Source organism: Botryllus schlosseri, chromosome 2 (genome assembly GCF_051294905.1).
Source record: "Botryllus schlosseri isolate E-star chromosome 2, Bs_hap1, whole genome shotgun sequence".
In the NCBI taxonomy this organism is placed as follows: Eukaryota; Metazoa; Chordata; class Ascidiacea; order Stolidobranchia; family Styelidae; genus Botryllus; species Botryllus schlosseri.
Window position 1 is genome coordinate 35,549,734 of NC_137237.1, and position 16,690 is coordinate 35,566,423.

General features: G+C 39.3%; 1 protein-coding gene across 2 annotated transcripts; it reads left to right on the forward strand.

Moving 5' to 3' along the window:
- Positions 1 to 1,066: 1,066 nt before the first annotated feature.
- LOC145458586 (green-sensitive opsin-2-like) lies at positions 1,067 to 15,137 on the forward strand. 2 transcript variants are annotated; one of them, XM_080337002.1, is made up of 7 exons: positions 1,067 to 1,309; positions 4,519 to 4,681; positions 8,283 to 8,384; positions 10,048 to 10,265; positions 11,220 to 11,360; positions 11,950 to 12,039; positions 14,994 to 15,137. In XM_080337002.1, the coding sequence occupies exons 1-7, from the start codon at positions 1,142 to 1,144 to the stop codon at positions 15,117 to 15,119; spliced, it is 1,008 nt and encodes a 335-aa protein (XP_080193128.1). In that variant the 5' UTR covers positions 1,067 to 1,141; the 3' UTR covers positions 15,120 to 15,137. The 2 variants fall into 2 exon arrangements, with proteins under 2 accessions (XP_080193128.1, XP_080193136.1); XM_080337010.1 differs by having other exon boundaries at positions 4,519 to 4,645.
- Positions 15,138 to 16,690: the final 1,553 nt, after the last annotated feature.

The window sequence follows — 16,690 nt, forward strand, 5'->3', positions numbered from 1 at the left end:
TTACCAATGTCGCGACTTGGGCTCGGTAAATGTAGCGGGCTGAAGAAATGTGGTCATTAGCAATGGATGGGTTCCTCCATATATCGCCAAAGATTTATTCGAATAATTCGAAGTATAATGAGATGATTGCTAAAACTTTGGGCTGTGAAGATGTATATCATTGGATGGAACTAAATGCAGGATTTGGAAACGATAAACAGATTAAAATGAATGAAGCAAGCAATAAACAATAAAGCAAGCATCTTGAATGGTAATACCGATAATACCGATAGATCTAACGCCAAACTCTTGCGGAAAAATAGTGCATTATACTTGTGTTTCGCTATCCGCATAATTTTTAAACTGCTCTATCCAACGAGGATGACACGGAACTGGGATACCTGCTGGCTAAACCCGTTGTCGTGTCAATGGAATTTGGTTTTACAATGAGTTTGAGATTAGTAGTAGGCCTATTATTATGAGGATTCATATCGTATATAATGAATGCATTCACCAGTCAAAATGTAAATTGAAGTGATAACTATATGTACCTATCAATATGTAGCTATATCGGAATGATATAATCGATATCCCTACGGCCTACACACTGTATTATGGATATTGTTGATTGCAATCACAGTGTGCGGTGTTTATACGGTCAGCGGCACCTCTTCCTCATTAGCAAACATGTTTTGATCACTGAGAAGATTGAATTATTCGGTTACTAACCGTTGAACTAATGATTGAATCATGTTATGATCGTAGTGTTCCATTGGCAACTCATAATCTCTTATTGTAACTTGAACTATTATCCTGCTGTGCTCTATACTCTGTGATCGTATGTCCTATTTTCCTATAATTATTATATGTAATGGGCACGTGGATTAATTTCCGAGGCATTTTCTTACAGGTGGTAATGCAGACTGTCGTACACCAAACCATTCTGGTGCTTATAAGCGCCACTAGACTTTTATACAATAGCACCAATAATTATACCCGAGTACGCGAGAGCTAATCTAGCTGAAAGATATTTGCTTGTTGTGTGAGTTTTTATAACACTAATCATACCCGATTTTAATTGTAAGCTATGATTTTCAGCAAACATATATATATCGGGCATAACACAGCCCCTTGACCATAACACAATTTATACGGTGCGTATATGTCGGATCAATGCTTTGCCAGCACTATGAACGAAAGCTTCCACGAGTACGAGGAATATCAAGCTCCTGTTTGGATGCGGGCTGGAATCATAGCTTACATATCGCTGGTTACAATTTCTGGTACACTAATGAATGGTGTTGTTATTATTGCCTTCTACAAAAATAAGGTAAGTAAAGTGTTTCTGCCTGGCGTTACTAAAATTATATCTACAAACAATTTTCAAGCTGCATAAAACATTAATACTTGAGATTCTCCTATTAGAAAAGTGGATGGTATTATCGGATCTCAGCCTCTGTAACCACGCGATTTGGAAAACGGAAGTATAGTTGGCCTATGAACCGTCAAACGTTAGACACCAACATCTCGCAATGTCATAATAAGATTGAAACCGTGGTCGGTGCTAGGCTCAGTATAGTTTAAATCGTGGTTCCTAAGATATTCTGGTATTTGAAGACGATAAAACAAATATTCAGCGGGAATTTTAAAGCCTGCAGTTTTCGGCCATCATCCGGTGGTAAGGCAACAGTGTTTTGGCAATAGGTATGAAGTAATACTCTTATATCAATGTGGCATCGCCATACCTCAATTGCTCAGAATCAATTGTGTTCGAGAACCGGGATGATAAAATGAACGACTAAGATGTGACCTGCTGACAACAATTTGTCAGTTTTACTGATCAATGATCCAATTCGCCGGTGGTACCACAACGCTGCGCTACAACCCCACATTTTATTAGGGCTATCTTAGCAAGTTATCTAACAATCGGGAATAAGGATGCCTCTGTTCCGAAATTTTAATTTTGAAATGTGAATTAGGGTTGTCCAAAATTTGGAAAATCTTACAAATCCTCCGTTGTAATGTCTTATTTTATAGATTATTGATAAAAAAAACGACACTGGGTCTAAAAGAAGCTCAGAGGAAGGCCGTTAAGATTTCGTGCAAAGCGTTAGAAAGTAGCTGCCGAAGAATGGGCGTGCCACCGACCATGGAACGGCGAGAATACCAGTAATCACGAAACCACGGCTCTTGATTGGCTAATCGGCTATGCTTCAATGACCGCGACAGCAGCAGCTTGCTGATTAGGTGATCAAGGAGTCTGCTAACGGCGGCGATTGTGAAAGCGCATTGTATGTAGGTTGACAGATAATGATTTAAGATTGATTCAGAGTATGTTGAGGTACGAGATACATGATGAACAAACAACAGCTGCTTCACAAAAACGTCTGAAGCATGACCGCTTTATAGTGAAGGATACCGCCGTAGCCTATATGCCTTGTTTTCAACGAGGGAAAGCATAGGCGCTTAAGCAAGTGGCGAAAGATTCCTAGTTTCAGAAAGGATATATCATTTTTGAATACAAATATAAAGCTTAACAACGACACTATAATTTCTGTGATCTTATTGGGCTCAGGTTGTAGTACATGGTTGAAGTTTTGAATGCTCTAAGGATCGGCTGAATCAGCGGGTTTTGCTTGGCACTTATCAGATGCTCATATCAAAATGTATTCACTTGCAAGTGTTGTCAAGGTCCTTAATGATGACGCAGAAAAGAGGTGTAAAAGTAAGCACATACTATGCTGGATATGATATGTTAATGATATGGCAATTAAGTCCTTAATAATCGTGCAGAAAAGGGGGGTAAAGGTAAGCACAGAAAATGCTGCATAGTGCATAGTATCCAGCATAGTTGGTATATTATATCAAACATATTATGTGCTTACATTTACACTTCTTTTCTACGTCATCATTAGGGACTTTGACAACACTTGCAAGTGAATACAATTTTATGTGAGCATCTGATAAGTGCCAAGTATAACCCGCTGATTCAGCCAATCCTTACAGCATTCAAAACTTCAACTATGTACTACAACCTGAGCCCAATAAGATCACAGAAATTATAGTGCCGTTGTTAAGCTTTATATTTGTATTCAATAATGATATACCAATTCTCAAACTGGGAATCCGTCGCCACTTTTTGTGAAGCAGCTGTTGTTTGTTAGTCATGTATTTCGTACCTCAACATACCCTGAATCAATCCTAAATCATTATCTGTCAACCTACATTCAATGCGCTTTCACAATCGCCGCCGTTAGCAGACTCCTTGATCACCTAATCAGCAAGCAGCTACTGTCGTGGTCATTGGAGCATAGCCGATTAGCCAATCAAGAGCCGTGGCTTCGTGATTACTAGTATTCTCGCCGTTCCATGGTCGGTGGCACGCCCATTATTCGGCAGCTACTTTCAAACGCTTTGCACGAAATCTTAACCGCCTTCCTGTGAGCTTCTTTTAGGCCTAGTGTCGTTTTTTTATCAATAATCTATAGAACAAGACATTACAACGGAGGATTTGTAAGATTTTCCAAATTTTGGACGACCCTAACGTGAATGTCTCTTCCAAAGTGGTTAATTTACCGCCCATGATAATGAAGACAGTTAATATTTTAAAACTCGGCTGTTAAACAGAATCTTGTCTGTTTTAACTTCGGTAAATCAACCAAAAGCTTTTTCCTTAATAATTCAATGCGAGCAGTATGTCTGTAACACAGAATTCACAGATTATCGTCCATTGCCGGGATGAAAGAAACTCTGTTTTCTGCAATTCTTGCAATTTATCATTGAACCTGATGGATTCGATTTTTCCGCCGTTATAGAACCCGAAGTGCTTCTCTCACTTTTGCAAGACGAGAGATATATCGATGAAGAAAAATAGTTTTAGTCATTTGCTTTGTGTCAGCGACAACAACTCTTTGTATTAGATTCAAGATTTGTGACTGGTTTTTGAACTACATAAAAAATACTTTATAATCCACATACAGCCTACCCCAATCGAAGTGAGTCTGTACTGACTAATAAATGCTTAATTATTACCATCCAATATTTGATGTAGAGATTTGGGTATTTTGAAAATGTGAGGTCTGAACCACAACCACTACAGGATAATCAACTGTCTCAATCACGGCGCGTGAATATGTTGTCGAAGTCACATGGGGTCATATCAGCACATTCATTTCATACCTTCGTCTGAACCTAACTCATAATTATATAGCGATTATAAATCCTTCGTGACTACGTACATACCTCCGTACTTCCGTACCTGCATGTATATAATCTGGATTAAAATGTTGTACTCGATTTATACCGCAGTATAATTTGTGGTTTCGTGTAGAATGGGTGTATATTCACATCCGCATATTAGGAGTGGTACACGGGTGGAAAGACGCTCTATTCGAAAAGAGTCTACCTATTGGAAACCCATACCTCCACTTCGACCAGAGTAGCGAAGCTGACTATAATTTGACCACTTATGCGTTATTAATGCGCGATATGCCCAAATGTCGACACCCATTCTACTCGCCATTATCCTCACCATTACAGAGCCTTCGCACACCGCTGAACTACCTCATCTTAAACCTGTGCGTATCGAACCTACTCGGCACGACTGCGAGCGCGTGCTTGGTCATCCCGGTAAACGCGCTCGGGGAGCAGATTTTCGGAAATTTGGGTTGTATGATTTACGTTTTCACCTGTGGAATGTTAGGTGGGTGTTACCGATATATATATGGACAGATAAACCCTTAAGGCAGGGGACGCCAACTCAAAGCGGGTTGTGGTTCACTTTTCCAATTTCGCAATGGCCGCGGGGCGCAAGAATGCAATATTGAGAAAAAAGCAACAAGTTTAGCAACCACGTTTTTAAAACTTTACGCCAATACAGCGCTGATGTGCTCCTCAACATTGGCGACTGTAGTACATTTATAAAAGTAGTACAAATACAACAAGAAACATCGTGATAATCACTATCGTTTTATTTTGAAATATGAGCTGCGCACGATACCTGACAACAGTTTTCATCGAATAAACACTAAGGAATCAATATTGGGGCTGGCGAGATACGTTACTATAGCTGTATAGCAGAAAGATTGTCTCCTCCTAAAGCTTTATCATATGTGGGAAAGCCCTATGCCGTTTTCTTTGCGTCTTGGTCTTGGCATTGTCTGGGTCATTAAACTTCGAGGCAATATGCCAATTGATATCGGCAGATCCTCCCTCGATGGCATGCCGTTGGCAGCGTCGAAGCCGTTTCAGCTAGTGAGGAATATTGATATTTGGCACAGACGAATAGCTTATTTTGGGACAACAACAACAACCTTTTGGAACAAAAATAAAATTTAGTATTTCAAAATACTTTACTTGTCGTTCTTCCGAATTTCTAAATCAGCTGGCGGGTGACAAAATATGACCTCGCCGGCCGCGTGTGGATGACTCCTGCCATAAGGAAATATTTAGTAGTAGCGATGCTATGCACGTTCGGTTCATGCTCGTCTTCGGTATGCTGACATCTTCAATTCCAAGGTTGGCATTTTCAATAAAACTCCCATAACTCATCTTACCCGGTGAATAAGTTGGTGAAATATTATAATTATACAATGATGGTAACATTTTTATAGAAAATTCTTGTACTTCAACTTAATACCGCTCCATGCACGTCGATGACAGAGAAAAATAACATTAGACAAAAAAGTGAGCACTAATTAGCAAAACACCCTAATATTCTCGAGAATTTTGCTTGCAATAGCACACCTGATTTTGGTTGTAAATGATAGAATTAGTTCCCTTCCGTCACGGCTATACGTGCTTTACACATAAAATATATGCAACCGAAAATGATCGCTGCAACAATGAAAATTCAACGACTGTCTCCGGAATGTTATTTCGTGACGCGGAGTCGTTCTGTCGTGTGTCAGATATTTGTCAATCTGTACTGGCCCGCATTGTGTGTCAATAGTAGCGGTCTTCCGATCGGTAAATTCTCGAAATTAGTTTTTGCAAAAATAATTGTCGCTAATTTTGTCTACCGCTCGCATCTTCTAGTCCGTGTAGCACCTGGCGTTACTGGCGAAATGCGTCACTCTCTTCTGCAATAACAATAACAATAACATGCAGTAAAGCGATCTGTGTTTCAATTGGCATTGTGACGCCGTGCGTTGAAGTTCACACAAATCCACACATTTAGGTGGTTGCATCATTGCTACTTGGTAGCATTGAATACCTACGGACTATGTATGTTCAATGACTTTTCTCGACAACCAATAGCTATCCAAATATTATTTTTCTATAATTTTATTGGTGTTCTACATCTTTGCTTTTCAAACTGTTGGATGATACGGACGTGCATGGAACAAAAATTCCATCGAGGATGAAAAACGTGGTGCTGATGAAATCGTGCATATATTTCGTAATTTTTCTGACGTGGAATGATCTAAATAAACTTAATAGCAAATTTAGGTACAGTCAATCCCAAAGTTTTTCTTTGCGACACGAAGACTGTAATTTTGGGTCGCGACGGCACCAGAGCGATATTTTAACATGTATGTAATACTTCTTTAATTTCCTGCAAAAAAATATTTCTTCGCGTGATTTCGTGTGACATAAAGGTATGTCGTTTACGCCGACATGCGGATGTGCAAAGCGCGGTACCAGAATGATCGGTGATGATAAAACTTTAGCCAATATTGACCGTCGCTGGTGGGTCAAAACCTTCGATATTGATATGCCTAGTTGCCGAAATGGTTGCCACCGATGTATAGCGCCAGCCTTGCAATCTGAATAGACGGTAGGGTCTACACATGCAACCTTAGAGAAAAATGATGAACCCAATTTTTAGGGCGGAGATAATAAAGTTGGATTAGCAATGAAATCGATTATCCCGTTCGTCAGGATTTATCAACCCAGGATTAAGGAAATCGGTAAATCGCAGCGCATAAAGTTGGTGTTAATCTCATGATTTAACAAACCGGATTAAACTATCGATAACTGCGTACCATTCCTACGCAAAAATATTTCCGATAATGACCTACCGATTGTCAACTAGGTAATGGCTTCACCAAACAATCAACGAATTAAGTACCCGCGATTGCAGAGCGATATCAATATTCTATAATCCGTTTCTTAGCTGTACCGTACTAATTTGACACGACTTTCGTTTGGCGATGATGATAATTGTACCTATTACAGTGGCAGTATGGTTATCAGCAGGATGCTGTTTCATTCAACAAATCGACAACTGCCAGCCTATTACGCGTTTTCGCATTATGATGTAACGGATAACGCCACTTGATTGAAAACTCGGGACATATCGATTAGACGACTAACCATCGCGCGTAACCTTTTCCAACTTCTTGGCGTCGCGATTAGCAGTATTTATTCACGCGATTAGCATTTCTCCGGATCAGCCAACTTCATTATCTCCGCCTAAAATGCGACCCGATTAGCAGTGTATAATCACATGATTAGCATTCTCCCGGATCAGATAACTTTATTATCTCGGCTCTTAATCATGCCCTTCATTTATGTTCCCTTGAGCTGCTATTGGCTTGCAGTTAATCATTTTCGGTAGGTTATAGTGCGAACGATGTTTTTTTGCATAAAAAGTACGCATAGTGCTCAAAAAGGACTGTTCTATCTCATGCTATCCAACGATTGTTTACGGTGGCGAAAAACAATTTTTGCTCGCCGTGGTCTCAATCTCATTTTTATTGCAGAAAATCACAGCTCCCAAGCCCACCACAGAAATTTTATGTAGTCTTTAATTGCGAACCGTTACTTTAACTCGTTTGTGCGCGCACGATCTTATGAATTTTGTGTCATGAAAACATTGGAAAGCTTTAAATTATTATCGGAGTTTTAATTTGGGATGTATATCTAGTGATTCAGTGGCTAATATCGAGTAATAAGATTTAAATCATTTTGCGCAACGCTGAATCACATATTCGCCATTTTTAGTGTTGAAGCGGTTATATGCTAAGTAAGTTGCGTTGAAGCCTTTTCTAGTTTTATGCGTGCCAAGACAATGTGCCTCTTGGGTCGTAAATTGACACCCCGTGTTTATGCCAATGCATGCATGTCGGCGCTATAGGGTTGTAAATGTAAATTGATCGTACAAGGTAATAGAAACGTGAAATAGTAAATAGCAATATCATACGAAGATCTTGGATGAAAGGACGATTCGAGATTCAGATGAGTTATACTTATTCTCTCATCCAATTTCGTCACTCATCACCAATTCGATCTGGTATGGGTTGACGCTATAAATTTTGTCTTACCAGCATACCAAACTAAACCATCCAAAATATTTATAGGGGTCGCAAATCTATGGACGATTACGGTGTTGTCCATTGCACATTATATCGTCATATGCAAGTCCAGGCATTTCTCTCTTCGGCGACGTCACGTGATCTCAGGTGAGCAGCATAACATCGATTACGTAACCATGAAGACTATAGATTATCGATATAAACCATTGGAAGTCGTGTGCAACTGGGTAAGTTGATTCCAGTAAACATGATTGTTGCCTTTCGAGTCCCTGTCGCTGACCTCAAGATAGCATGATGACTCGGGTAAGTTGCTCTGGTGTACAGCCTACTGTGTTGAGTTCTGCTTTTGTAGCGGCCTTCGGAAAGTAAATAGGTCATATTAGCAAAGTGACAATCGATTACTTCGTCTTCGGGGTGCTGTCAAGAATCATAAGTCATGCAAATAAACTTGGCGTTGTTCCAATTCCTAAAAATAGCACAATTAAACCAGAAGTATATACTGCATTTTTCGAAAGTAGGTGACTCCCCTACTAGGCAAGCCAACTTGCTGTCACTCGGAAGTTGAAATAGCTGTTATGAAGAGAAATTCGTGACGAGCCGATTGACAATTTTCAGTCTCAGATATAAATCCTCTCTAGAGTGTTATCATCACCTTTTGAAATTTTTTTTCAACTGGTCTCGCTTGTTAGCTGCATCGTGGTCGGTTTTGAAAATTTAGTTATTGCCCTGAATTCTTAATTTTAGTCACATCATAGTTAAACATCGCTAACGCAATTATCCAGTCCGAATATATCGGTTAATTAGCGAATTTAAGGACTATAAGGACTATAATAATAACGCGGAACGCGTCCGACTACACATATCGGTATGATCGCAACAAATATGACACCAAAATGGACAAACAATTTTTTTTTATCTGGCAGCTTATCTTGAAATTATTACGGGAAAATCGCTATCTATCACAGTGTTGGAGGAGGAAGTGTTGGAGGTTTACCTAGGCTCCTCCTTGTCTCCTAATCCGCGTAAGCGGTGTCTTAAAAAAGCCTAGAAGCTGATCGTGCTAAAAGTCGGCTGTTACGGAATAAATATGAAGAATATTAGCCTGGTGTAAATGACCATAGTAGTCGACAAACACCATAAATACCTCAAAACAGACAAACAAACAGGAAAAAATGGATTGTTGTAAGCATTTCGAAGTCACCGTTATTGACCTTACTCATCTAACTTTTCTTCCCCACGATCCCCAATTAAAATCTTTAAACAGCAAAATATTTGTATCAGTGGGCAATTTAGTAATTAAAATGGAAGGAAGGAAGGATGGAAGAACGTAGTTTGTTTTTGTCCTCGATGTTTCTGCGGCATATACACCGACTCATAATATACATACGCACAATCTGTGCATATGCATACCATGTGTTTATGATGTGCATATGCCGCTGGACAAGGAAGGTACAGATATAGCCTTTTACGGCTTTCAAGGTCTTGCACCACCCCTCCATGCTATCCCAATGCATGAGCGCCATCCGGAAAGTCATGTATACCAGTGTTACTAGTCAGGTCTTTGGTCTGACCCGGCCGGGGATCGAACCCACTATCGATAACTAACCTGCGTAGGTTAGTTATCTATAAACCCACGATCTACCGAGCAAGAAGCCGGACTCTTCACCATTACGCTATCTTGTCGGTAAAATGATCTGCCCAGTAGGATATTTCATCTCAGACGGCCATTCTGTTGATTTGAGCTCTGGATTTGGCTTGGTAACAGATAATTGTCGACGGATACATCAGATGGGTAAATATCGTGTTCCAGGAATTTTCTTCGTCTGGATTTGGTCCGCCATATGGAATGGCGTGCTTGTCGGCAGTGGTGGATACGGATCCGACAAAATGAAGTCGGACTGCGGAATTGTTTGGAATTCTGTTGATAAGAAGATTGTCCAATATACGCTGTATATGGTTTGCTGTTTCGTCGTGCCACTGATATTTCTCTCGTATTGTTACGGTTCGATCATCTACGAAGTAAGACAGGTATACAAATATCGGTATAGAGTCGCATCTACATACGTAGGGTTGCATTTAAAACAAAAAACCAATTTAAAACAGACAGGTTTAAATCAAGGCCATTGTTTAAAACTTTTTTAGGCCATGACGTCATGAATATTTAATTGTGACGTCATAGTGGATTGACATTGACAATTGAAGATATAGGGTAAATATAGCTACTTTGAAGAAATATCTGTACCATGGCTGTTGAACCGAATATTTTGAGGATTCCAACCATCCCGCATATACGCCAGCTATATCGGGTGATAATTGTCCGTAGGTTCAAACAATATGTTTGTTTTTTTCGAAAAGCATTTACACAATTATGGCATAATTTTACAACTTAAAAGTGACACAATTTTTTAAAGGCCCTAGTTTAAAACACTGTTTAAAACATGATTTAACAGAGTATTTTAAAACACCGTTTGTTTTAAATGCAAACCTAAACAAAAGTATATCGTCGTAATAAGTTCTGTAGTTGTGGCTAGGGGTGTATATCAACTGGATGATATATGAATAGGGCGACAACTCATTTCAGTGACATAAATACAATAGATTTTAGGTATATAATACTAAGTGTAGGACATTAAATCGTTTGAATGATAAACGATGGAGCGAACGAATACTGTTCTGTGGCAAAGACATTGGATATTGGTTTAGAGCGAGACTTTGGCACGTTCCGCTGTAATCTCCGAGTATAAATCCTGTCCTAACCAAAGTTGAATTATTCGTAAATCAAATGATGATCACCTGCAACGTTGCGCAATTGAAACTGGCCTCAGCCTGAATTATTTGCCACTCGATTATGTTCTTCGGCATTGTCACTCAAATGAACAGTAAGTCAAATAAAATTTTACAGTAAGAGTGATGTTGTCGAAGGATACACTGGTCATCATTTAGTAGGGTTGACCGGCTATTATTTTCCGCATCTTTGAACAGCAAACAAAGTCGTCCAAAGCGTCCAAAGATGCCCTACCAGAAGCGGCGAAGATGGTGTTCGTGATCATGGTCGCGTTTCTGGTCTGCTGGTGTCCATACGGCTGCGTCGCTATGCTGACCATGATCAAGCCAAACTATAAGGTATGGCTATCTTGAACTGGTTGGATTCAGCCAGGTCAGATCGGCTCTATTGATCCGTCTTGCGAAATTTTGTTAGTTCGACGGACCGGTTAGCATGACTGTTTTACTTTCGAAATGTGTAATGATCAATTTTGAAGTCGGCAGGTAACATTCCTGCATCGTGTTAATTTATATAATTGCAGCAATTTCCCATTTCAGATTTCCCGTCGCAAAATGGAAGAGTCGCATCATAAGTACCATTTATGAGACGGCGTCTGCTTTTTAGGGTGACTCTTAACATTGATGAAATTCAGCCAGTTCGCCTCGATGCGCTGGAACATTTAGTTACATCCAGTTCTTGTAACTACTTTAGTATCGAAAATTTGGAATAACGTTAACCACAAAATTACTTATATCTCGGAAATCGAAAATGGCTTGCTATTCGTAAAACGGTGTTATATGGCATATCCATAAATAATATTCGGCCCATTTGCCAGAAAATATGAAAGCTGTACATTTCGACTGACGAACAATTTCAATCGTATCGATGCTTTCTTCCATTTAGCTGACTTATAATGTTGCCTGCTAACACGACTTACTTGCTTTTCAGACGCCAATTTTCATGGACACTGCGCTGTCTTTCTTTGCGAAATTATCCTTCATCACCAGTCCCGTTATCTATGTGGCTATGAATACCAAGGTATATACCATTCTGATTTAAATATATCCTACAAATACAACGTGCAGACAAAGAACATCATTCAATTGACCTCAAGCAACCAATACTAAGGTCTGATCGAACGTCATACATTGTTGGTGACCGTTGTAAGTTCGAGTTGAATGGGGCACTTGGAGTAGCGCCGATTACAGGGCGCAATAAATGCTATCTTTCCTAGTCCTCGTATACATTAGGGTTACCATACCTCCGCCTTGTCCTCTTTTTTGACTTTTCTGAAAGTGTCCTCGCAAGACGCCCCAAATGTGCTAATTTTTGAGATTTTGTCCTCTTTTTTGAGTTACAGTAAATCAGCACCGAAGTAACGCTCCGGCGGGTATGTCGGGAACTGAGCCGGAAGGTTTACCTTTTTTTTGTTTAGTCAGCCAACTGATAACGTGAAAGAAAAACTGTATTTCGGGACTTAAGCTGGAAAGTTTACCTTTTTTTGTTTAGTCAACCGACCACGAGGTGGGTAAAATTTAACATTTTCTCATGATTTTTTTTCCGTTTTGCAAGTCCTCTTTTCACATTTCCAAAATATGGTGACCCTATTATATATCTGTGTTTTTAAATAAATCATTGCTGTGGCATCCATAAGCATGTCGTGGATATAATATTACGTGACACAAGTTGCAACGTGATGTTGTAAGGTAGATATTCTCCGAAACGTAGATAGTATAGTCTTAAATCTTGTGTTAGCCTTAATCATGACGGGGCACGCCTAATGTATTTCAAATGGGTGGTAAACGGCATCAGGAATCGGGTTTGTCTATTTAGTATGAATGAATAAATCAATGAAATGGAGCACACTAGGTGCGGTCGCGCATAGTAAACTGCATCTAGCCTATGCTTATGGCCTATATTTGAACACTTTCAGATACGACCAATACGACTGCGGGCATTTCATGTTAATTTTAGGAGGTTCCATAATTTAGGAGCCATTACTTGTATTCGCTAGATGGCGTATGCTTGACGACGCTTCTTGTTCTGATCTGAGAGAACCTTTCTGGATTTAGCTATCATCGGGTACAGTTTGTCAATAGTAATTGGCCCACCAGGCGTTCCCCACTGTATCTACCGATCTTGTTGAGTCAATATCTTATTCGTGCTACTGCTGTGTCGTATTATAATTTGAATATAAGGAAACTCGATCAATTAGAACTTCAAGCAATATACTGTTACTACCGTACTCAAAGAACGCGGTTATTAGCATCATGAAACTTATAAGACTTTGCGGCGCTGTCAGTTGAAGGGGGGACAGCTTACATATAATCATATAGGCAGTTTAACGACCAATGACGTAATTTTGATCAAATCTACTGTCACATTAAATCAACTGACTTAAATTAACCGCTTCTTCTTCATGATATTCCATTTTCAAATCTGAAGGACCTAACTTGCGACATTAAATAAATTATTGAGTGACAGACGACGTGACGGATTTCCCGTTGAACATAATTTACTCGTGTGCCTTTCCGTAACACTTCCAATAATATATTGACTCGTGGAGCAGTGTCAAGATGTTTGTAAGTGTAAATACATAGTTTGCTATGTTTCGCCTTTCCCTTGCGTACACTTTTTGCAACATCATTTTTGAAGTGTACTCACATGTGCAGTTCATTCGAGAGGTTTGACCACCCCTGGCCAAGCGAGGTGACCAGTTGTAAACCATCCGCGACCGCATCATTTAAATTGGTGCGAACTTCAGTTGGACATTAAATTACTTCATAATCTGTAAACCGCGGTGCGCATCGACAGAGTCTTCAGAGTAGACCTGGATAGTCGGGAGTCGCGACCAGCTTCCAGTGTTGGGATCAAGTCACTACCTTCGAGTCACGAGTCATCTCGAGTCATTGCAGATTTTGAATCGAGTCAAGTCAAGTCAATCGATTTTTGAAGGTGACTCGAGTCAAGTCAAGTCATTCGTTTTTAGGAGGTGACTCGAGTCAAGTCAAGTCAAGTCACGAGTCAAGTCACAATTCAAGTCAAATTGAATTTTCGAAGTATGAGTTATGATTCAAAGTCATTACATTTTGCTAGCTGTATGAGAGACAGATTGATCAATCATTTATTTTAATCAAATAACAAATATCCAATTAAATATACATGCAAAAAGATGGTGTATCGCTCACGCACAGGTAGAACAGCTAATAAAGTACGTGATTAACTGTACAGCTACATACTACAGTCAGTTCTTATCAGCCAAAATTTAGGACCTAACACGAATCTTTGAGAAGTTGAAACAAATTGATATGGTACATAGCCTACACTACCCATCTACATATCCGTGAGAATATAAACGCACACAATATATTCGTTCGATTTAAATCATACAAGAAGATTGGTAAATGTGAGCATGAGCACTGGGTAACGTAAACATTGAGCCGTCTAAGAAACAGAGACACATTGCTATTTAGGGTAATTTTCTACTTTGCGGTCAATTTTTTGTGATCTAACAATAGTGGAACCTTTGTAACGTACAATCAGTGAATGATTGGTTGTTCTGACAAGTGACACCGGTGTATCTCGAACAATCAGAACATACACAAGATACGGTGATTTATTCGACACCGTTTACTTGATGACTTGAAATTGACTCGTAAATTTTGCTCCGAGTCACGAGTCAATGCACATTTTTGAAGCTCCGAGTCAAGTCATGACTCGAGTCATCCCAACACTGCCAGCTTCTAGATTAGTAAAGCTTTCTATAGCTAGAATCCCAACAAATATATAACCTGTGTTCGTTTGACGAGGAAACGAATAAACGTGTGTTATATGTATGATCGCGATATAATAAAAGTATCGAATTTTTGAAACTTCTTCGTGATGTATATTATCAGGCTGTTACATACTATTCCAGTTCACTATTCGTGGTATCACCTACATACGTGATTGCCAACCCATGCTCCAGAAATGAATTCTGCTTTACTTTGCAGATGCGAAAACGGGTACTGGAGGTATTCAGACTACGAGTGAGGTCTGCTAACAGCGAGTCGACGATGTACAAAGAGACTCATTCGGCTGTAAAATATCCAAACAAACTGTACAGTGTACAATTGTGAATAAGCGCAAGCTCATGGGCATTGCAGTCAATGCAAAGCTCAATAATCATCAATGCAAGTGAAGATCTCCCAATCCTGGATCGAGAAAGCACAAGGAACCTAGATGCCGAGAGTTGTGACGTTTTCAAAATTGAAGACTAAAGAGCAGATCAAGGCAGTCCAGGGGGATACATGGACATCGTGCGCATATGAAAAAGTTATCGACTGTTCAGTTGTTTTTATCAAACGACACAGCAAATAATGTAAATTGCGTATTCGTGTTTGTGGGGTTTTTCATGACGATACAGGACTATACCTTTGTCGTATCAGAAACATTCTCGTCACAGCACCCATCAGCGTTACACTGTAATGTCAATATCTTCCGACTCGGCATTTTCAATGCCTGGACGCTCTATCACCCTTTGATCCTGTAGAATTTACTCTTTCCCTGTCGTACAAGGAAGCTGTTAGCTTTTTAATATTACATCCAAAAGTTGGTGAAGTACTGAGAGACGCCAGACAAGTAAAGTACTTTACTGCGGTAAAAAGCTACCCGAGAACAAGTGAAAGTTTGTTCATCCCAATCAACTGCAGGCAATTCAAGTTGATATCAAAATTAAATGTCTATTAGCCTCTAAGTATCAGGGAATGTATTTCAAAGGAAGCTTGTTGAAGGACACTGGAAACTTACAAAGCATCAAACTTGCATCATCCATCCCTTGTAACTACCAGCGGATGGATAAGATAGCGGTGTGTTGGAAAGTGGTGCTTTTTTGTCATTTGGTCACATGCTATTGCGTTATTATGAAGCATTCACCCCTAAACACTTATTTTGACATTTTCGATACAGAATAACTTGCGGAATCGGAGCAGTACGATAAGTCCTTTTGCGAATCATAGGGTTATAAATATGTTTTATTTTTTATTTCATTTTGAACAACAAAAAAGAAACGTTATTTTAATTCTTTTATTTAAAAAATGTTGTGTACAGAAATTCAAAGAATAAGTGTTCAAATTGTATAAACGCAACATAGAATAAACTTGATAGTGCATTAGTTAGTTATTAGATATTCAATTGATGTGATAGTTGAGGTTATTTTTGCACCGTATATATGTAATAATTGTTGTTTTGGTGATGGAAAGAGGCAACCGCATGGCATAATGAATACCTAAGCCACTAACCACTGGGTTGCTTTATCTTAAGAAATAACGACACACAGTGAATGGACAATTTTTGTGTCACCGTATTTTCTTGTTTTCTAGATTTAAATATTTTTCTTCTGTTATAGTGAGGTAAAATTACAGATAATAAATTTCTTTTAATTTTTTCTTGTGTCCTGAAAATACTCATGGCCCCCTAGGGTAGGTCATGGCCAACTTGTCGGAAATCTCTGTTGTAACTTTAGCATAGTTTGCTCGTAGGCTATATAAGCCATGCTTGGAGGATAATCATCGCAACATTTACAAAATCATTTTATTCAATTTAATAAACTGGTTTATCTTAACGAACTGCCACTTGTTTGTCTCATACACGTGTGGAAATGTTCCCTGGCTGAATTGTAATGTAGTAGCTTACGAATGCGGTAGCTTAT